The 25,523-nt window shown below is 34.6% G+C and overlaps 1 protein-coding gene across 1 annotated transcript in view; it reads right to left on the bottom strand.

The window, feature by feature from the left end:
- LOC130446821 (ionotropic receptor 25a) overlaps positions 1 to 25,523 on the bottom strand; it is a 97,278-nt gene that overhangs the window by 4,181 nt on the left and 67,574 nt on the right. Inside the window, exons 4-10 of the mRNA XM_056783304.1 lie at positions 17,787 to 17,953; positions 10,089 to 10,613; positions 5,874 to 6,068; positions 5,667 to 5,766; positions 4,744 to 4,921; positions 3,227 to 3,410; positions 822 to 943 (exon numbers count right to left, since the gene is read on the bottom strand). Of these exons, the coding sequence (XP_056639282.1) occupies positions 822 to 943; positions 3,227 to 3,410; positions 4,744 to 4,921; positions 5,667 to 5,766; positions 5,874 to 6,068; positions 10,089 to 10,613; positions 17,787 to 17,953 (1,471 nt within the window). The remainder of the gene's footprint in view (positions 1 to 821; positions 944 to 3,226; positions 3,411 to 4,743; positions 4,922 to 5,666; positions 5,767 to 5,873; positions 6,069 to 10,088; positions 10,614 to 17,786; positions 17,954 to 25,523) is intronic.

The following is a 25,523-nucleotide window of genomic DNA, read 5'->3' on the forward strand; positions in this document are numbered from 1 at the left end:
GTATCACCCCAGTGAACGCAAAGGTGGTCAAAAAATCATTGAAGTTTTGTGACCACATCAGAAAGATGTCGAGAAAGGCCGCCTCAGTAGTTGGGAGACTCATGTTAAATGTGGGTGGCCCTTCGCCTATTGAGAGGAAGCTTATAATGCGTACTACCGAAATCATACTGCTCTATGGAGCTGAAATCTGGTGCGAATCAATGCGGTTTGATATTCAGGTTATCGCCGGTACAGTCCCAATTGATTTTAGAAGAGGAAGTGCGAACGTGACAAAGAAGAGGGGGGAAAGTGAGGGAACACTTCGAAGATGTCAGAGAGAAGATAAAGCAGCGGAACGATAGGACGATCGACCCACAGGAACGTGAAGGACTGAGCAGAAAGAAAGCATGTCGACATAAAGGATTACCTGATAAAATTCCTCAAGGGAATTCAACAGAAAATGTGAAGGAGAAGATAAGAGAATTCACAAGAAAAAGTCACGCAACTAAACTCAACAGAGAAACCTATCAAGGCATAAACAAGACCAGGGAAAGAGAAAAGCACGTAACAAAATAAGGAGGCCTTTCCAAAGTAATACTAAATCAGTAGTACCGGGTGGCTCTCAATGAGAAAATGCTGTTAGGATTTCAGTTGATAGATCTGGTGTTATAATATATAATGTAATATCCAACCAACCACCCCCACTAGGCGGCTCCATACCATAAACTAAAAACTCTTAAATGGATCTACCAGATCTAGTGTGACCATTGTAGTATTAACTTGAGTTTTACGTCTAAAAGCAAATTTTCGTTCCCAAATCAATTTTAATGCTATGTACTCACCTATAAAGAGTGTCTTCGGCAAATTTCATATTAATAAAGTATTGGTGTGTTTGGGAATTAGCTACAACAGTATAGTTGATTCTTGATTGCCTAGCTAGTTGTTCTAATGATTGAACCGGTGCCTAAAAATATGACTAAACTGACTTAAAGAAAAATAAATTACCACCGATCGTCCTATTTTGGGCTCTCCCCTATTCGCATCTATTCTATGCGTATCCTTATGCGGGACACCCAGTATACAACAAATTAAAAACTATGTAAAAAATTAATTGATTTTCTCGAACAAATTAGAAACAGTTTCATAATAACTGTATACTAATATTGAAAAGGACAAGTTATAGAGAAAAGAAGAATAACCTAACCCATTTAATAATCTAATTAACTTTGTTATTTTGTTTCATGAAGGATTATCAGAAAGTAAGCAATGGTTACGTATTGATTAGGTATATTTTGATGTTGTCGGTATGTAGCTATTACAAAGATACAAAGAGAATATTTTAATTCTGTCCAGTAACGTACAAAAGTGTGCTTTGAATCACAAAGCATGCTTTCACACGGCAACCGCACTCAAGAATTCTTTAATGCATCAGCTTTGAAGCCCCGATCTTGCACCTAGTGATTATCACTTGTTTCTAACAAGGTGGCATACTGTGCTTTGACATCGATGAGAATCCGTGTGTTCTACGATTTTTTCACCTTTATTCTTCAAACTTAAAACTTTCCTTACTTTCTGAATAACCTTTGTACTTGTCGTTGAGATTAAGTGGTATTGTTCCGCATTTTGGTGTCCCTAATAACCAATGCGTCACTATGCAAGCTTTCGCTATTTAGTTCGGTAGATACACGACGTTGAGAAAGTATTGACAGTATCCATCCACGAAACAAATGTCAGTACCAAGTTTCTCGATTGGTGCCCCTTTTCCAAAGCCTTTTATTTCGAATTTTGTTGATACTTCCATAGCAATTTACTTGAAATTTGAAATTTTTTTGTTCATTTTGATGGTAAAGCGGGGTAATCTCCATTCGGCTTTTATCCGACTCTGCCGTTGTTAGTAGAATTATTTTTCCCTACCGAAATCCGCGCAGGTAGAGCGGATTGGTAGAAGGGAAATACCTATAGCAGCCTCAATATTTGGAAGATTGAAGGCAGTTCTCGAAGAACTACCATCCTGGCCACCACGCAGCCTACAGCGAAAACAAGAGTCCGGAGCAGGGTAAGTGTCCGAAGTTTCACTAAGTCCATTGAATGGTTTCTGTCTCCAGGTAAGTCGATATAACTTGATGAATTGTGAAAGGCAATCACTAGTAGTCGCCGAGGACCGCACCGAACGGCTCAGGTTAGAATTCGAGGTGAGTTTGTATTAATGATATTTATGGATTGCTGTTCTCAACAGTCGAGCCTCTAATTTAGTGGGTTGAGAAAGTGCCATTGGGAGAGCTCAGTGGTGCTCGTGTGAGTGCTTTCAGCCAACCGATTAGGGAACCACTTTGAATAATTGTTGCCGAGATTGATAAATGCGCATAAGGTAGCTTGCTAAGGCGATATTTGAGAACCACAAACCATACTGTAGTCCTTTGACCGTTCGAAAGCTTAGTTTCTGCACGCAGCTCAACCCCGCTTATTGCACGGACCCGCAACGCTTAGCAACCGTTTATGCCTCACACCCGAATAGTTTAATGCTTTTGGTATCGATTATTTTTCCTTTCCTTTCTTATATGACTTCCTTACGTACTTATAAAGCTTCATAAAGGGCACCAGCAGGAAATACCCAGGTAACCAATCTAAGAGGGTAAGTAAAACCTGTACAGCTGGCTTTCACGTATTCGTCATCACCATATTGACCTCTGGAGTAGTTTATTTTTTTCACCGAGTCTGCCCGGAGAAGTGGAGCATACTACGATATAAAACTGGCGCCCAAATCAATCCGATATCTGAACTTTAGTGTCAAACCGACACGTTGCGTCGAAGAGCGTTACAACGTCGATCACATCAAATGAAAATAAACCCCAACCTTCACTTACATATTGTGTAAACTTGTATCATAGTTACGTAAAGTACCTTGAACATATAGTCATAAAATGTGTGTTAGTTAGATCTGGCGCGGCGGTTCGAAATTTTTATTTCTAGAAACCAGATTTCTAGAATCTCACTTTCTGAACAGTTATTTTTATGTTACTTGTTTTATTTCACAATAAAATAAATCTAAATTGGAACAACTATGAAAAAGGCGTAAATAGAAGCAAAGCTCCAAAGATGTTGGTTTGTTTACAACTAATTCATTGTTACATTTTAATCATAAATCAAATGCGAAAACTGATGATGCATTCGAATTATTTGGAGGCATGGGAGGTATATTATTTGTATCTAAATATCATCAACTTTCTCTCAATGCACTCTTGTTTACCTGCATTCTTTCGACTGTTAAGAAAGCCGCCAAATTTGCCGTAAAAGTTGCCAGCATTAAAACGACGAACAACCAATATGCAGCAACGAGTGTTCTTCCGGATAGAGCTTTCGGAGCTTCTCCACCACCTTGTGGCGTGAAAGACGTTAAGGCGAACCAAAAACTTTCTTTCAAAGTAAATTCCCTAAAACGAACAGAATATACGAATTTGTAAATTTGAATATAAGAGATAATGGAAGAGTTTTTTTTTTCATAATCACTTTCAAATGTTAAAGATAAATTGTACCTGGCCAAACTAGGAAACCCACAAAAATTTTCGAAAAAAATATATTTATTTTTCAACGTAATCTTCTTTTAGCTCCATATATTTTTTCCAGCGATGTTCAATAAGTTCGATACCCTTTTTATAATGAGATCTTTGATTTTCGAGCCATTTTTTCAAGTCTGGGAACAGAAAATAATCCGAGGGGGCTGAATATGGCGAATAAGGTGCATGAGGTAGCAATTCAAACTTTAATTCATAAATTTTGGTCATTGCAATAACGTATGTGTGAGCTGGTGCATTGTCTTAATGAAACAACACTTCTTAGCCAAATGCGGCCGTTTCTTCTTCTTCGCTCAAACGTTGTAATAAGTTCGCATAATACTGTTGATAGTTTTTCCTTTTCCGAGATAGTCAAGGGAAATTATACCACGCGCATTTCAAAAAATCGACGCCATGACATTGCCTACATATGGAACGGTCTTTGCCTTCTATGGAGCCGGTTCACCCTTTTCAGTCAATTGTTCTGATTGTTTCGGATGTGAAGTGATGGACCCACGTTTCATCCATGGTTATGAAACGTGCAACGGCTTTATTTCAGTGAAACATTGCCAAACACTCGATGTAAACATCTGGTTTTGTTCCATTGTGAGTAAACGCGGCACCCATCTTGCGCACAGATTTCTCATGTTCAAATTTTCAGTTAATCTGCGATGTACCGTACTTTTTAGAATCCCTATAATGTCTGCTAACTTGCGTACTTTCAGTCGGCGATCATCCAGTACCGTTTTGTTGATTTTCTTCAACATTTCTGGAGTCGTCACCTGGTTTGGTCGAGCACTGCGATGCTGGTCTTCGCAGGCCGTACGGCCTCGTACAAACTCTGTTGTTAAACAAGGAGGAGTCTCACTCAGAGTAGAATCTAGTTCAGTTTTTATATTGGTTGGGCTAATGCCTTTCAAATAAAAGTATTGTATCCCATAACGATGAGCAATTTTTTCCATGTTTACAAATTCACTGAAAACGTTCACTATTGAAGGCCACTCAACAAATACTAAACAACGTGGCGTCTTTGAACTTGAAGCATATCCTGTATAGATTGAATACTTTCTAATACAGTAGTATTTTCCAAGCAACTACCGTCATCTATAGGCCAGGCCAGGTATAATTTTGTATTTAAATTAAAAAATTAAAGTATTTAAATTACTGGAAATTTAGTGGTTACCATCAAAGAATTGGATTATAAATTTTATACCTGCAAGGGTATGGATACGCTTTCTTATTGTTCCTTGCACTGTAAGGAGAATATTTGTCTAAAAACCATACCATGAATCCGGTTACTACCAAAGCCGCCACAATACTGAACCACACCTCCAATTTGAGAACAGTCATGAATTTGAATAATGAAGTTTTTCTTACGGGTTTCCGCATTACTACAAAAGAAAAATATTCGATGCTATACAAATGAAAGTTTAGATTTGACTACATAATTTGAATTCCTCATTTCCACATCATTTAACTAACGTTGGGTAAGAGGTAGAAGGTTGTAGAAACATGGTGGGAGAATTTCTTTATTCAAGTTTGATGTCGAGTACGATCAAAAAAGTTTAAGAATTACTTTGTTCAAGATCGCACAGAGTTTCATCCAATAATCCGGTTACTGCCATTTTGTTTCCTTTCAAAGATGTCTTTTTTCCACAATAGTTTTCGGGTTTCGTCTTCTCGTGGCGGTACTTTCTTATCATTTAGAGTGACTTTTCTACTCGTGAAAGTTGATAGCTCAAAGTTTTCTTAAACCTTTTTCGATTTATAAATTTAAATACTTCGTATTCGGAAATAAGAAAACTTCATCACAAATACGATTTAGAAAATTCCAAATGTAAACAAATAACTAAACACGCAAAATCATGAAGACGCAACGTCATCAATTCTTTCCATTTTCAAAAAACTTTCACAACGACTCACTTCAACGATTGTCGATTGTAAATCATTTCAGATAACCCTAGTAAATTATGATTATTCCTTAAAAGAACCATAAGGATTTCAAAAAGGTGGTGAAAAAGAATAGGGAAGATTTAGGTATATCCATATGGGAAAAATAATTGAAGTTGTTTGGATACACGGTACCTTACTTTTATCTACTGATTTTAAAAAAAGTACCATAAATGTTAAACTTACCAATTGTGATACCAGTTTGTTCAAAATAGGGGGCGACAAAATCAATGACTTCCTCCTTATCGGCTGTCATAATAAGAGTTGTAATTGCAAGATCTGTTCTCTAAAATAGAAAAATATGTAATTTTGTGTGGATTAACGCCATAATGCACTTTAACAAATATTTTCTTTCTAATAGTCTATTGAAACAGGGCTCGTATATTTACTCACACCAGAAACTAAATCTCCCACAACACCGTTCCAAACTCCATTAATTTTTTTGCCAAAAGTTCCTTCCTTTGGTTCCACAAGTTGATAGTCGAAATTTAAGATTTCAGCTAATTTTCTAGCGAAGTCGATACAGTACCCAGTCCATATCCATTTTCCAGTGACAGGATCTAGTTCTTTATAAGACCAAGGAATTGCCTAGAAATTTTATTCAATTATTGAATGGGATAAAAGATAATATCAACTAATACAGATACTTGAGACAGTTAGATAATAATTAGTCTTAAGCAGTGGATAATCATTACAGCTAACAATTGCGAACCAAGAAAAATAATTTGTGAGAAAAACTGAACAAAAAAGAATATAATGTCTACGGTAATGAAAAAATTGATGGGAATATAATAGAAAATAAGTTAGTAAGGTAGAAGCAACAGTGTGATATCTGTAAAACATGATAAAACCTCCCAATTAAGAATTAAAGTGCAGGAAAGAGTGAAAAACAAGAAGCTCTTATCAAAAAAGTTATAGAAGGAAGTAAATGAACAACTAAGAAAACTAAGAAAAATCAGATTAAATGGAATTAAATATGATATGAAATATAATCAAACGAATGAAAGAATGTATTGAAAATAGAAACAAAAATTAGATGAATTATGTCGAGAGTATTTTCAAAAGTTCAAAGATGTTACCCCTTTTCAAACACAAAATACAACTACTTTTGTAACTATGCCCCAAGTTACATTAAATACACACATAGAGACTCCATAGACACTGTACTGATGAGACTAGGAAACCAAAATCGATCTTACTGCAAAATGAGGATCAAGAATGAAAATACATATTCATGAGTTAGAATTACGAAGGTGGTCCCAGAAGTACCTGGTGTGAACGTTTTTGGTGAATTTATAAACGGGGAAAAAATTGGTCATCGTTATGTAATACAATACTTTTATTTGAAGGCCCTTTGTCTAATCAATATAAAAGTTGAACTAAATTCTACCCTGGGAGAGACTGCTCCTTCGTTATCAACAGTAAAATATTATTGGTTCAGGATGATCGTCGATTGAAAGTGCGCGAGTTAGCAGACATAGTAGTCATTTCAAAAACATCGCATCTTAACTGAAAATTTGGTTATGATAAAGATGTACGCAAGATGGGTGCCGGGTTTGCTCAGAATGGAATAAAAACAGCATCGTGAAGATGTTCCCATCGATTGTTTGGAAATAAAGCCGTTCCATAACTATGGATGAAACGTGGGTCCATCACTTCACACCCGAAACAAAACAAAGAAAGCAAAAACCGTTCCATCTGCAGGCATCGGCTTTTCGGACGCACTTGGGATAATTTTCATTGATTCTTTCTTTCCGTTCATCTCAATTTGTTTTCATCATTTCTTACAGTATCATTGTTTCAGCTGAGTACATCGTTACTAGTCTAATCTTATATATTAAAAAAATTGATGATTTCCATTCCGAGTCCGTTCAGGCGTTCTACCCAACCGATTTGCTTAATTTTTTTTTTCAATGAAAGGTATTGATGCACAGAACAGCCATCAACCATCGGATTTCATTTAATTTTCACCATTCTCAAGTTATACTCAAATGCGATTTCCCCCTGTTCATTACTTATGGGAGTTTTTCACGTACACACGTTCTATCCTCAATATCTCAGGTTCTATTCAAGATAGAGACTTCGTTTTAGTTTAAGAACACTCGCTGAAACACCTTCTTTCTTTTGAGTTTTTGAACACCTAAATCGGTTGAGTTGGAGAGGAGCTAGGCGCGGACATTCAATGTGGAGTTATGGATTTTTGTAGGTTTTTGGCAATTTTTCTACATTCAAAGATCTATATCTCAGGTTCTAATACAGCTACAGAATTCGTTCTTTTTTATTATAATTATTTCTGATACTTATTTAATGGATTCGATGCGAGAGAAGCCGCGGGTAAAAGCTAGTCATCGTTATTATATATATTGAGTGCGTAGTTTACTTTTCAATAATTTCCTATTAGCGTGGAAGGCTCTATTTGTATTAATTAATCTTTCTTGAATTTGAGTACTTTTGCCTCCTCTATTTTTGACCGTAACCCTGAGGTATTTAAATTTTTCTACTTCCATAAATTCAATATTTGCACAATATAAAAGGTGACAACATAAAAAGCAGATGTCTGATTGAGAAACACAGAACAAGTGAAGAAGCTCAGGCTTTCACGCCAAACTAGGTGTGTGTAAATCTTTTAAGTATATACCAATATAAATGTTGCTTAACTATTGAAAGTAAAATAAGTTCTTCTCCATATTTCAATATTACTCTAATTTTTCGTCCTGTATTCGTTTTGCAACGGTCGCGAAGATTTATTTCTATATATAGAGAAAAATTGAAAACTTCTCTGTTTCTTTTTGTTTTATATTGTAGTCCTAAATCTATCAATTTCCTTTTCTCATCCTTCATTATTAGGTCTGGTTTGTTTGCCAGTACCTTTCTGTGTGTGTGTACAATAATGTGTGCGATCTTAAAAAGCTCTACAAGCACGATGTAACATATTGAAATCAGCAGTTCGGAAAACCTCCTTAATTCTATTCTTCATGTCTTTCTTAGTAGTCGCGGGTGCTTTGTACACTTGTTCTTTGACGTAACCCCACCAAAAAAATCCATTTTTGTAAGGTCCGGTGAACCAGGTGGCCATTTATGGGGTCCTCCTCTACCTATCCATCGTTCGGGAAATTCATTATTTAAACGTGTATTGATCAGTTGGGAATGGTGCACCGTCATGTAGGTACCACATTCGCGGCCTATCATAAGCAGGTAATTGCTGAAGTAGTTGGGATAATTCGTTTTGTACGAAATTTAAATAAACTTGCCCTTTAACAGCTCCGTCAAAGAAATATGGGCCTATGACATGATTCCCAATTATTCCACCCCATACATTTAATGACCACCTTGTTTGACTGATGAGGGTCCGTATACAATGCGGTTGATCCGTTGCATAATAATGGAAATTGTGTCTATTAATAAACCCATTTTTATGAAATGTTGCTTCATCATCAAATAATACAAAATTGAAAAAAATTTTGGTGAATTTGTTCTTGAGCCCACTCACAGAAGGTTAACCGCTTCTCATAATCATCATCCAGTAGTTGTCGGGTGACATTGCATTCTTCAACCTTTCGCTTTTTTCGTAAGCTACACTACCAGTTCAGATAAATCGTTGACGCAAATTTTCCAATATATCTTTTCTTGGCTGTCTTCTATCTGGAAATGTCTGTTGATAAGTACTTTGTGCGAGTAAACAGTTCTTATCACTGACACCCAGTACAAAAATCATATCTGTCAATTCTTTTATCAGAAAATTCATGATCTTAATTCCTTCCTCGTTCTTTGTAACACGTTTAGATAATAACTAATCACTCTGACTTAAACTGTGACAATGTCAAATTAACAGGTGGCTTAATAAAACTATGGATATTTTTGTAGTTTTGTAGATACCCTATTTATTTTATTTTAAAGGTATAAAATTACTGGTTCGATTTTGTTACAAAAACTAGAAGTATTTTAAACGTCACATTCAGTGTTTACTTGTTAAAAAGGTGAATATTTTCAAGTCATAAACTAAAAATGCAATTTTCTTACAAAAAATTAATTTTAGAGTGTACTCGTACATTATCAGACATAATTTGAAGGGATAAAATAGTTTTATAAGATGATAAAATAGTATACTGGGTGAATTTTTCGCTAATTGAAATCTACTAAATTAATGTTTATCTAAAAAAAAACCCCGAATCCCAAACTTCTAAACTCTGTTCAGACATTTCAGCCATCCTTTACCTTTGAACTTACCGAACAAGTTTAGTTACTTCTCACTAATAGCGTTTACCAAGCAGCATTTATAATGCACTAATTTTCATTAAATCTTCATATTTTTCGCTCCAACTTAGCAACGTCACTATTTATGAGAAAATAAAAGTTAGAGCTAGATGCAGCATTTTACGCTAAATGATAAACACTATTTATAAAAACTTTACTTCACGTTGTCACGCTTAGGCTGAACACCCTGTATACCTCAAAATATTTTAGAAATGTGTATCTGTGCAAATATAACAACTTTTATTTGAAATTTTTTTTTGTATATTTTATCTTAAGTAAGTTATTGCACTTCAACACACACACACACACCGTATAGAGAAAAATTGATCAAGATATATCTAGAATTAAACTTACGTGTGCTACTCCAATGCCATAGAAACTTTTTATCGGTTTAATTGTCCTATTTTCCACAGTAGTAACAACTCCATTATCATATTTAGCAAGTATAGTTCTGCTTTTATTTCCAGCGGTTTCTATGAACCCGTAAGTCTTTAGAGTTATTTTGGAATAATTAAATGCCAAAATTCCGTCATTTTCGATATAATTATTTAACATTTCTTCGAAACTGTTCCCGAACTGATTATTTGCTATTGATGTATTACAAGCATAATTCGGTATAGTACGTCCTTGGATTATAAGATCGTTAACACAGTTGAATATTAGGCGAAGTACTTTTATGAAGTACTCATACTTTAAGTTGAAATCGTCAGGACAATCACAGTAACTGTTTTTATTTAGAATGTAGCAGCACATTTCTGGACTCAAATGTAGTAGATTCAAAGGTTGTTGTAAGTATTTCTTTTCAAAATGTATATAATTGAAGTCCAGGAATATCAGATTCCATCTTTCAGGTAGCATCACAAGTTTATGTGCCATCGCCTGAAATCAAAGATTGCTATAAAAATATTCAGAATATTAAAGAGAAGGCGGAAATATCAAAGGAAATGTCAAAAAATTCAGAAAAAGATGAGAAAAAGACAAATAAGAGATAAAAATATCAATAAAAATGTATTAAAGAATTTGGAAAGGATGTAGAAAAACTCACAGTAGGGTAACAGGTAGAAAAAGGGAAGAAACATATAATAGGAATGTCATAAAAATCAAGGAAAGATAAGAAATAGATATTGAATGGAGAAATAAGAGACAAAAAAGGATTACAAATGTTTGAGAAAAACTTACAATTTAGAAACAGGCGAAACAATGGAAATGGAGAAGCATTCAAGGAAATATGAGAAATGGATAAACAAGGTATAAAATCTCAATCATAAAGCAGGCAAATTTGAAAAGACTGCAAAAAATGGACAACAAGAGATGAAATCTTGATAACAGACATAAAAGAGGCTGCTAAGACTGTAGAAAAAATCACAGTGAACTGACATGACAAGGCAAGACAAATAAAAAAAAAATGTTATAAACTCTGCTGGTTGAATGTTTTGAACCATCCCATAATTCATTAAAATTCAAAATAATGCACTCAAACAAATTTCTCTTTTACATTGTCAAGCGAAAGTCGAAATGGTGTCATACAAACCAAAAATAACAGTGTGTCTTATTTGTTTAATTTATAAGAGCGAATATTTATGTTTTGTCGATGAGTGCGACAAGTTGAAACTTGGAAGTACCGACTGATTTGTATAAAATTCTATAACTGTGAATTATTACGTTTATGATTGTAGTTTAGTCCCAGTTGCGTCCTATGAGACCTAAGATGAAAAAAATAAGAAATATATAAGAAATGAAAAAAGAAGAGATGAAGTCTCAACTCCAACAAAGCATAAAACAGGTTAAAAAGAGTAGAAAAACTCTTATTACTAATTCAGTGTATGTTATGTTTATTCAGTTCATGTTTGACATTTGGAGGGACAAATTATTGAAAATAAAAGTTAATATTTAGACTGTTTAGGGCAGGGATGGGGAAACTACGGCCCGCGGGCCATCTCCGGCCCGCAAAGCGTTGAAATCCGGCCCGCGACCAACAAACAAAAGTTAAGTTCGATTTTCTTTTTATCAGAAATTACATTCGCATGAAATGGCAGTAAAGGCAGTACACGTCGGGCATAAAACCCGTAAGTCCGACTGTCGTCGAACGCACTACCTACTATTTGAGGCAACTATTTTTGAACACCAGCCAATTGGAATTTTATAAGTCCTTATCTAGGACACTATACCCAAATATACTTTCCCATGCCCAGAAAATAATGGCTGTGTTTGGTAAAAGCTATTTTGCGAACAAACGTTTTCAATAATGAAAAAATTGTCTTCGTAATAGGCTTTCACATGTCACATATTCATTTATTTTCACATTTCACAATTTATTAAAACAATTATTGAAAGTAAAATGAATTCTACGATTAAAACCATGAACATATTTTGTCTCTTTCATTTTATACTGCTATACTCTCTTTTCATCAAAGAAACCACCTCTGACCGCAACTAATTTTTTAATTATAAGTGGCATTTGTTCGAGAATTATATTCTCAAACCAATGAATGATCATTCGATTTTAGAATCGATGATCTTTCAAAAATGATTAATAAATTTACGACTACCTGATCTCAAAAAAAATGGGAGTGAGTTGTCAGTGCATTTAAAAATGAAAAGTCAAATTAATTTCTCTTGATGAATTAACATAGTTCTTTTATTCAATTTACGTTTCAAGTGTTATTTACTGTATTTGGGCGCAGGACAAGTTTTGTGTTTAACATTTTGTGTAGTGTAGTCATATTTTATTATAACTTTTTATCCTGAAAGTGTCTCAATTTATATTGACAGAAGTCAATAAGGCACCAACTACTGTAGCTTTACGACCTAAAGTAGTTGCTAAATAAAAGATTATTCATAGTGGCGTATATCTTTTAGCCTTATACTAAAATACCGTTTTGTGCTACCAAAAATCAGCAACTGCTACAGTCTAAGTGCTGTACAGTGCAGCGCTCCTCACGCTTAGATATAAATAGGCGTGTGGGTAAAGTGGTTGAAGAACACGGTCATTTTCCAACCAGCATTCTTTTATAAATTTTTCTAACACACTTTTTGGTATATTCTTCCGAGACGTTTGAAGAGCCTTCCAAAGATCATCCAAAAAAATGGAATCCAATTTTCGGATCCAGTTCATCACACAATAATTCTATTGATTTAGATCCGGAGATTGTGGGGGCCATTTCATTATTTCTAATTCACCACTATCTTCTTTATTTTTTAAATAGTTGCTTAGACAATGCTTAGATGTGTGCATTGGGTCATTATCTTGATGAAACACATACCCACGGCCAATTAGGCACATCCTAGAAGGGTTAGCATACGTTCTTAATATATAATGGTAACCATTTCTGTCCAGGGTTCCTTCAATTCCGTAGAGATTCCCTACTACTGCATATGATAAACATACCCACACCATCGTAGAGCCACCTCCAAGTTACAGCATCGGGGTGCAATTTTCTGAAGATCTGCGACGAATATAAATTCTCCGCTTTTTCCCAAACATTTCTAATTTGCACTCATCAGCCCATAGGACTTGCTTCCAGTTCCAGTCCTTATGTACAAGGGCCCATTCAAGTCTTTTTTCTGTTTCCGCGTTGCAAGAGTGATTTAGGTATTCGAAGAAATTCTGCCATTTAGGCCAATTTTTGTAAGCATTCCTTTACTATAATTACTGATATCTGTTTATCATAAGTTTCAATGAAACGCATTTGAATTTCTGGTGCTGTAAGCTTCCTAATAATTTCGGACATGATGATTAGGGACTTATCCCCTGCTTTAGAAGTTACACGGTGCCTTCCACTGCATTTTCTGTCCTGATTTGAACCAGTTTTTTATAAACGAGTGAAGGCATCTCCGACTGTAGAACTTGGTATATTTAATTTAAGTTTAAATCAATTACCGATTAAATAAAATCACTACTAGAAATTAGAAAATTGCAAAAAATAACCCGATTTTTGTAACAAATAGAAAAAAATAATTTAAATGATGACAATTTTATTTTGTTTTTCACAAACAGTGTGCGGAAACAGGAAGGAAAGTCAAAGATACCATCGTACACACTTCGTAAACTAACATAACATTTTCGTTATAGATCAAGTTAAAGTATTTATATATCATATTTCAATTAAAAAGTAAACAAACAAAAAGCTTGTCGTGAAAGAAGTATAACGATAACGGAATCGTGTTTAAACAACCCTAGGAACGATATAATCCCCTTTGATAACCTAATTATTTTTAGTTAAAAAACTAATAACCTTTTATGGAGCTAAAATGACGGTGTTGTAGAAATTTGCTTTTAAAAAAAGGCTCTGCAAGCACGTAATTTACAAATTAATTAATTAGTGGAGGGTTAGATAATACCGCGCCCCAGTGTATCTACATAACTATCTATAAAAGCTATGATTGTGTATGCATCACATGATCACCCTTGCGACCGAGTAACCCCGCCCCGGAAGGGTATTTGCGGCAGTGGCCCACTGTCAGTGGCTAAGATTATATACTCGCCACTCTGTATGAAAATTTGATGACAAAGTTCGATTCTAGCGACATCTCTCGAACTGGCTCCGTACCAAGAAAAAAGATTTCTATAATCAAAGATTTGATCTAAGGTTCATATCCATGCTAATTGCGCGGGAAATTTAAAAATAACTCGAGTAATTTTAAATGCTCGAAGCTAGTTGTCGCATCAAATTGTGAATAAACAAAAGTATTATGCAAAATACTTTCATTTTGCTAACATTTCAAATGCAAATATTGTTGTTTACAAGAAAATATAAATACCTGAAATTAAAATGCTCTTTAAATGAAGTATTTTGGTTTCATTTACAATTTATGTGACAACCAGGTCTAACCATCTAAATTTCACAATTAAATGGTTTATATAAGATATAGGTAGATGGAATATTGAAACACAGGATCATTATTATAATTTTTATTTTGTTTTTGACATTTTATAACTATATCCACAAACAAAAAATTTTCCTTCACACTTTAGCAGGCTTAGGACTGTCAACAGTGAGATGTTGGCGTGTTTAAAAAATGTTTCTGTTTGTAAATGGTACATACAATGGTGTATAAAAAACTGATTTTATAACCATGGTTAATTAATGATTACCGTTGTCTTTCTTGCAGCTTTTAATAAATCTGAAATTGCATTGCTTTTTCGCCATTTAGAAGAAATGACAGAGAAGAATGCTTATCCAGCAAAACGAATATTCAATGTTGATGAAACAGGTATTAAAACTGTTTGAAGACCTGGAAAAATTTATGCACCTAAAGGAATTAAGCAAGTTGGTAAAATTACAAACGGAGAACGTGGGCAAAATGTCACAGTTGTCTGTGCCATAAATGCATCGGGAACTTCATTAATCTCACCCATGTTTATATATCCACGCCAAAGAATCAAACCAAGTCTCAACATTGGAGGGCCCATTGGAGCAGAATATGAGTGCTCAAAAACTGGGTGGATCACCGAAGATCTTTTTGAGAAATGGCTTCGTCACTTTGCCAAATATATTACTGCAACATTGATTTGACAATCATGCTATTCACTTGTCACTGAAGGCTTATCAATTTTGCCGGAAAAACGGGATCCATATGGCATCTTTGCCCCCGCACACTTCCCATAGGATGCAGCCGCTGAATGTCACTTTCTACGGTTCACTGAAGACAGTTTATCATAAATAGTGTGACTTATATATGAACAACCATCTATATGAAAAAATCACTCATGATGTTTTGGCTTCAATTTTAACAAAGTTTATTTAAGAGTAGCTTCGATGGACAAGGCAGTAAAAGGTTTCGAAGTGACTGGCATTCATCCCATAAACCCCAACGTGTTTGATGATGATGATTTTATATCAGACCCAATTGTTGAAGACTTAACTACTCGAAACGAAAATTTATTCAACAATGACATAGTAACGGAAACACTGTCTACACATGTTGCAAATAAAACCGAACCTGTTGCCGGTACTTCGCTTAGTAACATTTTAGAGATATTGAGCCCAGTGCCTCGAAAAATTCAGAAAATTAGAAGACGTTCAAAGAAACAATACTCTCAAATTTTGACCGCCACGCCACTAAAAGGACAGCTAGAAGATAAGGAGAGAAGGATAAGATTAAAAGAAGAAAAAAAGGTAAAGGAAGAGCAGTGAAGAAAGCAGCGAGGGTATTCCCCTTGCACAATTATGTAATGCAGACGATGAAGATGAGATAAGCTCAGACAAAGAAAATGAGAATACTAATTACATATGTAAATTATGTGGTGAATTCGGACGTAATAATGAAGTCTGGTTTCGTTGCTACTCTTGTTCAACCTGGATCCACAAAGAATGCAGTGGAAAAGAAACTGCAGAAAATTATATTTGCGACTTCTGTTAAGATTAATGTTAAGATTCTGTTAAGATAAGCAATATACCTACTTATGTACCTAAAATGGCTGTGAATTATGCCCAAATTAATGTTGATTGACCTATGTATCGCCTATTATTTTGAATGCACGGTATTATCAAACCGGGGCACGCTATTCTCAAACCAGTTATTTTTTTTCCTTTATTTTTATATAGGTGTGTACAAAATAAATATTGTATTTAAAATTTATTGCTAGGTAAATATGCATAATATACACTAGTCGAAAATTATAGCCTTATGCTCTTAAGGGCACGGAATTATCCAACCGTCCCCTATTCATTTAATATCCAATAATAACTAAGCGTAAATAGTTCAAAACAAATAAAAATTATTCATAATTTCAATTTCACGATTTTCAATGACAAAACGGTGTATTAAATGTATTGAAGTAACCAGCCGACAGTCTGAACAGCTACTGTAACTTTGTCAATGTTGTAATACAATATTGTTTAAACTTAATTTGTGTTAATATTATTTTCATTGCCAATTTCGTTATTATCGTAATACATTTTTGTTTAAAATTGAGATTATGAATAATTTTTATTTGTTTTGAGCTACTTATGCTTAATCATTATTCGAAATTAAATGAATAATTAATTGCTTGCAGGCTTTTGTTTCGAGGCAAATTGCTACACTACAACACCGTTCATTAGAAAAAGAGTTTGCTCCAGTGGCGTAAAAAATAATAAAAGTGACAAAATATTACTTTATTCAGGAGCACATTGGTCACCAAATATGAAACGACAATTTGAGGGCATTCTTGATTTATGGAAAATTTTTGATTTTGATTTAAAATTTTGAGCACCCTATATCTCAGCAACCATGCCCCACAAGGGTTCGTATTCCTATATCAAAATGAATCATTTATTGAGATCTTTCTGTGGTAGTGCGTTGTCGGTCGAAAATAGAAACAAACTGTATAAAAGAAGTGAACGTGCGTCAATTGCTAGCGACTGATATCTGTGAAAGTTTTAGTTGTGTTCTACCGTAAAAAATCAGTACACCCGCAGTCCTCATTACACAGATTTGTTTTTGGTTAAATTATTAAGTGTAAAAGTCGAGAAAAGAGTGAAATTTTAAGTGAAGCCACAACTGAATTTATTAATTTAGGTTAGATTAGGTTGAAAGAAATACATCGCACCTCAATCCAGTTTAACTGACAGGAGGTTTCTTGACCAGTACTCAACGATCCGCCTTATTCGCCGGATCTTGCGCTATACGATTTCTATCAGTGTTCTACTTCAAAAGGATTTTGATTACGTTCACACTGTGACATAAAAAGCGAAGTACATATTGAAACTGTATTATTGTGTAGAATTAGGTGCTAAAAACGTTCCAAACGCATGTGTGAAGTGCTAAAGTTAGTTAGTAATTCTAAAGACTTTAATAATAATATTTTATAAAAAAGTTTCATCAGCTATTCTTCTTAGATCTTCAATACAACTAATTGTAAACATAAGTTCTTTCCATATGTTTTGCTTATCGTATTCTGTGTCTTTTTAGTTCCCACATTTGAATAGTTGGGTAAGAAGTGGAAATAATATGTTTGGAAACTTTACATAAACAAGAATGGATTGTTTTGATCAAAATTGAGTGAATAAAGGCAAATATAACAAAATATCGCATCCATGTGATAAGGAGAATAAATTCTAGACTCACCGTTTTGAAAAGCTTATTCATATTATCTGTTGAAGCTAATAGCGCGTAATTATTTGGCATTGGTCGAAGGTACTTGAGTTTTTTAACTGTAGCGACATTCAAAGTTTCCGTCATCAACATCCTCATTTTTGCAGAGTTCATCCAAAAGTAGAGAGTTTGATCTATATCTGAAACAACAATTCAAACATTACAATAAATGTGTATTGATTTTTTGTTCTTCACAGTGCTTGACTTCCTAAACTTCATCCTAGTCGGACTTTAAATGTACTCGTTAAAAATGAAAAGTTCCTTTCTCATTAATACACCCGCCTTCAGCGATTTTTCCAGGGTGTGCAGTAGTTCCAGAGTTCCACATTCGTCATAGTTATCCTCGATAGATTCATAATACGTTTCTTTTACGACACTGTTGATTTTGGGAAAGAGAAAGATATAACAACTGTAGTAAGACTGTAACCTTTCTAAACAAGTTTATTTATATTCATATTAATAATCCAATTTTCCCGAATATATCGAATTGTATCGGAATATTAGATAATTGCATATATATGTAGATAAAAGATAAATTACATGGAAAAAAAGATTATCTAATTCATTAGTCTAGTTACCAATTCGACTCCTTAAATCATGCGTGTACAGTCCTTGGACAAATTATTAGATAAACTGCAAAATTTTTTGTTAAACATTAACTACCGAATGATATTGTACCGTTTGATTGTTTTAAATTGATTTATTTTTTAGTTTCAAATTATTTATTTCAAATTATAAGAAAAGGTTATTTAGTTGAGCCACCTTAAGCGGCTATCAAGATTTAATTCTGCGCCGCATGCTATCAACGCAAGATTATTTTGACGATGGTGATTCTACACAAGAATAATTGTTTCTAGGAGCTGAGTTTGTTTGCAAAAAGTTTTAGTCAACCGAGCAGTGCTGTAAGAAGCTTCATCTTGCATGAAAGTGAATGTTTACATATTTGTATTTATGTCTGTATGTATGGATTTTGGGGTATCTTATTCCCAGGTTCTATTTTGTCCCCCCTCTTGCCTCGACACTGGAGAGCCCAGTGTTTACAGCTGATCCGCTAATCCCATTCCTTTTAAAAAGTCTATAATGTGAGATGACTGTAATTACCTTTTCTGGAGTCCCTTAGTGTTTCACACTTCGAGAGAATGTGGATAGAGGTTCCGTCCTCTGTGCAACAAAATCTGCTTGCCGCAGTATCTGCTAAGTTTAGCGTCTTTAGGTGTTTGTTGAGGAGAAAATGTCCCGATAGGACTCCTGTTACTATTCGTTGATTGTTCTTACTTAGGTTGATACATTCAGTAGATCTTCTCTAGTTATAGTTTCCCAGATGAATCTTTGCCTGTCTCAGCCCCTATTTGGGGTCTGAATAATTGGTTTTGTTCCTATCTACCTTCTTTTCCAATATCTTTTTCTATTGTTTTATAGCTGATACCACAAAAGGGTTAAGGTCCCACGAAGGGCTTGACAGCTATTATATTTCCATTCACTTCGGTATGCCCCGGAATACAATGTAGGCTAACTTTAGTTTTCTTGCCTAGCTAGTTTAATTTTTCTAGGCAATCCCAAAATAGTTTGGATTCAATGATACTGAACATAATTTTCAATCGCATAGATTTCTGTTTGAAAAATGCGTGATGCGCTGCCCAGGCTTTCAGAGTGTTTGATTCTGGGCCCGTACACTCCTATTCCAGTTTTCTGTTAATTTCTTATATGGTGTTTCAATCCCACTTGCTTTAACAGTTTATTATTGACAAGTTTTTCTCAAAGCTAATCTTTTTCGATGCAACATCCTGGGGTATATCCCAAAACTGGTGATTATTTAGGAACAGGTTTTCTTTGGTGATTTCGTCTCTTAACCATTCTATATGATGTTTTCTCTGCGATGATTCCAGTACTATCTGGTGAGGTAGGAGATTTAGGATCACTTCTAGTGCAGCTGTTGGGTATTTTCAAGGCCTCGGTTGCATATAAGCAAGCCAGTCTTTGTACCTTTGAGAGATTGTTCTTCGTGGTTTTCAGACTAGCTCTAGTACTCCAAACTACTGCCCCATATGTTATGATTGGTTTCACAATTCACTCATTTGGAAATCTTTCCTTGAGCTGCGCAATCAACCGTCTTTTTACAGAAATTGCCACATTATTCCTTTTACGACGTACATGCTTTCAGTCCACTGACCAAATCATCAGTTTGGTGGGATGTTTGACCGTTAAAATGACACAGCCTGAATGATATTGTGCTTTCATCACTGAAGTAGACCTGTCAAAAATATATAAACTTTCACGTTTCTTTCCTTCATTTAACTGAAAATGATCATAATAGTATGAATTTTTTATTAAATTAAAATATCTTACTGATCTCCAGAAGTCCACATCTTTGTTTTGACATTGTTTGGACCACTTCAGGTGCTTTGCTTTCATTGCAGCTACCAACTTGGCTTCTTGGCGAGGCGTTCAGCATTAAAATGTTATTTTTTCAATTTTTTTCGAGCAGTGCGCTTAGAAACATTTACGTTAACATCCTGGAGTTGTAATTTTATCTATTTTCTAGGCAAATTCTCTTCAAACATCTTTTTGAGCGTGAAGTGAAAATTAGTTTTCTACCGCATCTTTTTTTCTTTTTGGGTTAAATTCTTCCCCTGACTCAATTTTCTTTTTTATGCGCCACACACTAGCTTCAGAAACCTTCAAGTCTTTGTGATATTTTCCGGTTTGTAAATGTTTTTGCTTCACAAATGCCTTCACTTCACTTCTTTTTTACTTGGTTACCTTTCATACCCATAATGAAAGTAGTCCAATTATTTTCATGAAGACACTGCATACAAAATAAACCAATAATAACTCTGTTACACAATCCCAGTCCATAAAGTCACAGAAACACGTCCGTACCTGATGCGATTCCGATACAAGTTTGTACTTGTTTGCTTTCATTTATAACTTTGTCTACAAAGTGTTAAAAATAAATACAAATAGGTAGTCTATAACAAATCTTTTAAAAAAAAATCAATAATATTATGGTATAAATATACAAATAGGTCATAAAAACTCCAAAGAAACATAACATTATTAAAAAAATACAGTGCGAATAATAATTTGGCCAGGGATTATAAGTCAATATGACGATTGTAGGCAAATAGTTTTTGTGTTTCACTGATGTATTTTCGAGACTATTTCCTTCGAAAAATTTAAGCAACCAAAAAGCTGTAATATTTTATGTTTACCTAGCAACGATCAAATTTCAGCGATAATACTGCACTAGTGCAAATTATCGATAATTTGCACTAGTGCCAAATTTTCGTCTAGGATTAATAAACATCATTTGGTTTTAATTTTATATTTTAAGAAAAGGAACAATTATTGTTTATTTTAAATTAAATTTTTCTCAGGAAATAGTCTGCCAAAATGCCCTCTGGTGCATGTCAAATTGTCTCATAATTTCCTCTCGTGCGCATTCGCGCACTCGAGAAAATTAAATTATCGACAATTTGACATGCACTCGGGACATTAATATTGATTATTGTCACGAGATCGGCAAGTCTCTCCATCATTTCATTAGTCTTGATCTTACACCTTGAAACGAACCGCCAAACTTTGTTTCATATATCATTCCGTGTGAGGCTGGCTTAACATTTTTATTTGGTAGAATTTCTTAATCATCGTCATAAATTAGATCCGTACTGTACATTGGGTTGTAAAATTGTGGGAGAAACGTTTAATACTATCTAAACTGTTTATAATATAAGATTTAAGAATGATATGCAAATGAAATTGATATGGGAAATGAAATCGTTTGAAAGTATTGCGGTGAATTATGGACAAAATAATCTCGATCATAATTATACTCGCGGTCATTGTAATTATGTTTATTTGCCAATAACAATATTGAGAAACTTTCGAATAATTTATTGCAATGTTAGGATTTATTTGCTGTTTCCTTTTTTTGTGATTTTATTGAAGTTAATTGATATAGAAACAAGCAAATCATTTTAAAAATCTTTATTGGCTAATTTCTTGCCCCTAATTTAATTAGCCGCTTTGTAAATATTTTATTCTTGATAAATAATATTGATTATAGGTCTATTTAAATGAAAATTAGATTAAAAAAACAGTAAAGAATTGACTGAGTGTACTTTTTATCTCTTAGACCCGTTTTTGGAAACTAGTTTTCTATCAAAACGATTTATGAAGAAAAAAATTAACGTTACAAACTATTTTGGTCTTTATCAAAAAATGACTTGAAATAGTGCAGGGCCGGATTAAGATTTATAAGGCCCGGGGCTAAAATAATGACGGGGCCCCCTTAAGGAATTCGGAAACCCGGAAAAATTCACAAAATAATATCAATACGTTAGATTTGTGGTATTAACACATCAAAAAATACAGAATGATTTCCAAATGATGGGGCCCTCTTGGACCTGGGGCCCGGGGCTATAGCCCCCCCAAGCCCCTAGGTTAATCCGGCACTGAAATAGTGAAATAATTTTAATTTAGTGAAGAGGATACTCTGTCGATACTCTGAATATTATGACAATTGTGTGAACTACCTACCTACATGTATGAAATCCAAGTCATGTTCCAAAAAATCTGTACTCCAGTAATAATAGTATTAATTTTGGATTTTCTGGTAACATATTTACCTAGTATACACCCAGGTCTTCCTTTACGTATTAACGTCAGGAACAATATTCATATGAATCAATAGAAATAATCGTTAAGACTAATCGTATAAGAGTCAGTGAGAGGCAGACCAAACATATTTTAGGAAAGCCTAAAATTTCAGCGGTCTGCTATAACTACCTACCATGAAATGAAAGCTCGGTCGCAGTGACCCCAGCTACACTACTTCGATATGTTATAATCTACAATTATAGCTATCCAAAGTAGTGAAAGAGATTTCGGAAATTTTTTTTTAAACATATTTTAGTAAACTTGATTTTTATATGTTATTCTTTGAAGTATCAGAAGCTTATATTTTTTAAAACAAACCGGTATGTTGGTTTATTCGACCTCGTAGTCAGTAAAATCTTTTTCCCCTACGAGTATACCTGGATAAAGTAGATACGTTGTATATGGAATAGAAGGTTTTTAATTCTTTATTTCTTATCTTTCATATACTACGTGTGTCGTCCCAGAAGTGGCCCAACAAAGAAATATTGGAGAATTCTTAGCCTAGTATAGAACCAAACAAAATTTGAATGTCAAAATATTTTACTACTCAACATATTCTCCTCTTAATTGGATACATTTATTACAGCGAACCTGCAATGTCTCTATACCTTTAAAAAAATATTTCTTCTTGCTCTGCAAACCAAACCTCCACAGCTTTTATTACCTCCTCGTTGGAAGAAAATTTACGACCTTTCAAACTTTTTTTCAGTTAAGGAAAGAGATGATAGTCGGATAGAGCCAAATCTGGTGAATAAGGGGAGTGTTCTAGTAATTCAAACCCTAAATCACGAATTTTTTGCATGGCAATATAGATTTGTGTGCAGGGGCGGTGTCCTGCAAAAACAAAACACCTTTGGATAGCTTTCTACGTATTTTCTCTTTAATTTTTTCCCGTAGAGTGGTCAGTTATGTCGAATAGTAATCTCCAGTTATTGTTCTGTCCTTATCCAATAAATCAATCATGATTAAACCATGGCAATCCCAAAAAACTGAAGCAAGAATTTTTCCAGTAGATTGTTGGACACGCAATTTCTCGGGTCTTGGAGAACCAGAGTGTTACCTTTCCATCGATTGTTGCTTTGTTTATGGATAGTAGAAATGTACCCAAGTCTCATCCATAGTAACAATTCGGTTTAAGAAGTCTACATCGTTTTCAAATCGAGCACAGATCGAACGCGATTCGACGGTCTGATAAAATCGTGTCATGAACTGCATCGATATTTTCGGGGACTGACATAGAAACTGGCCTTCCCGATCGGTCATCATCTTCAATGGAAAATTTACCTCTTTTGAAGCTTGCAGTCCAATTTTTCACGGTCGCATACGAAGGACATTGATCACCAAGGGTATTAAGCATATCTTCGTAAATCTGCTTACCTCTTAACTCTTTTAAATACAGGTATTTGATGATGGCTCGATACTCCAATTTTTCGATTTTCACAATATCGGTGGGCATCTTTTTTCTTTTAATTTATTGGGTTTACTGGTTTACTTTTTTAACGTCAAACTTTACACTGACACTTTAATAAGTTATTGTTCGTTGCTATAGTATCGCAATATTTTGTTAATGAATGGAACTGCTCTAGGCTAGGTCTAGATATCAACATATCCTCGTAATTAGGTATTGTAATAAATAGTTCTATATATTTTTATACTCGCAGCGGAAAAAGATTTTACTGTCTGCCAGGTCGAAGGAATCAACATACCGGTCTGTCTTCAAAAATATAAGCTTCTAATACTTTAAATAACATATAAATTTCATGTTTCCAAAAATATGCTAGAAAAATTTTTTTTTAAATTCTTTCAAATGTCTACCACCACTTTAGATAGCTATAATAGTATATTTTAACATATCCACACAGTAGAAATATATTTTTAGTTCATGAAACTTTCCTACCTGTCACACCTGAGTGTAGTTGGTGCCACCGTGAGCGAGCTTAGCCTCCCATTTCATGGTTGGTAGGTACAGGTAATATGTTTTGTCTACCTCCTATCGGCTCTTAGACTATTACTCTTAACGATTATTTCTATTAACTCCGCCTGCAGGGTTGTTGGGTGGATTGAGTAGCTCAATGGCTCTGTTGCCGGTCCCAAGCACGGAAAAAGGAGGAGGGAATCTTCAGACCAGGTTAGCATTATATCTGAGGACTTTAAATACATTACCGCTCATAGAACCAAGGCTGTGCCTCGGATAAATAGGACGGATTCAACAACGACGACCAATGCAAGGAACTGGACAACGTACCAATGGAAAACAAAAAATATATTAAGAATAGCCACTTGGAATATTAAATTCTTAAATACAAGTGAACAGGAACTTACTAAGGAACTCACGGATGCAAAGGTATACATATGCGCTCTTCAAGAAACCAGAAAAAAAGGCAAAGGTCAAACTATGTTGGATAACTACATAATGATGGCGTACCAAAGGAAACAAGAGCCAAGGTCGGGGTCGCCATATTAGTTCAGAAAGATTAACTACCCAGATTGAAGAGTGCAAATACGTAGCAGAGAGAATTGTTGCGATTAGAATGAGATTAGGAGAAGAGCTAGTCAATATCATAGGAATATATGCACCGAAAAATAATAGAGAAGAAAACATCAGAGAGAGACCTACAGACAATAGATGTTATGCCATCAAACGGGTGCATGATTATTTTGGGTAACTTCAATGCTCGAATTGAAAATGACATCATCCCAGGAATAAAACAATGATTCAACGTCAAATAATACATTTTTCCCACATAAAGACCAGTACAAATATAGCTTTGAACACACATGAGATCCATGATCGATTATATACTAACTAAAAGAGAAATACACCCGTCCAAAATCTTAGATGTAAGAGCAGTAGCTTCGGCAGAAGTAGGGAGTGACCACAAATTAATCATGGGAAAAATAAGAATGGTAAAATCAATATACAATGAGAACACACCATTACAATACATCACAAAAAAAAAGCCTACAAGATGATTCAACAAAGTACCTATATGAAAGCAGACTTAAGGAAGCAATCGAGAGTAATCGAATCACGGATGATGATGGAATAGA

This window comes from Diorhabda sublineata, chromosome 7, assembly GCF_026230105.1.
Source record: "Diorhabda sublineata isolate icDioSubl1.1 chromosome 7, icDioSubl1.1, whole genome shotgun sequence".
NCBI classification, from domain to species: domain Eukaryota; kingdom Metazoa; phylum Arthropoda; class Insecta; order Coleoptera; family Chrysomelidae; genus Diorhabda; species Diorhabda sublineata.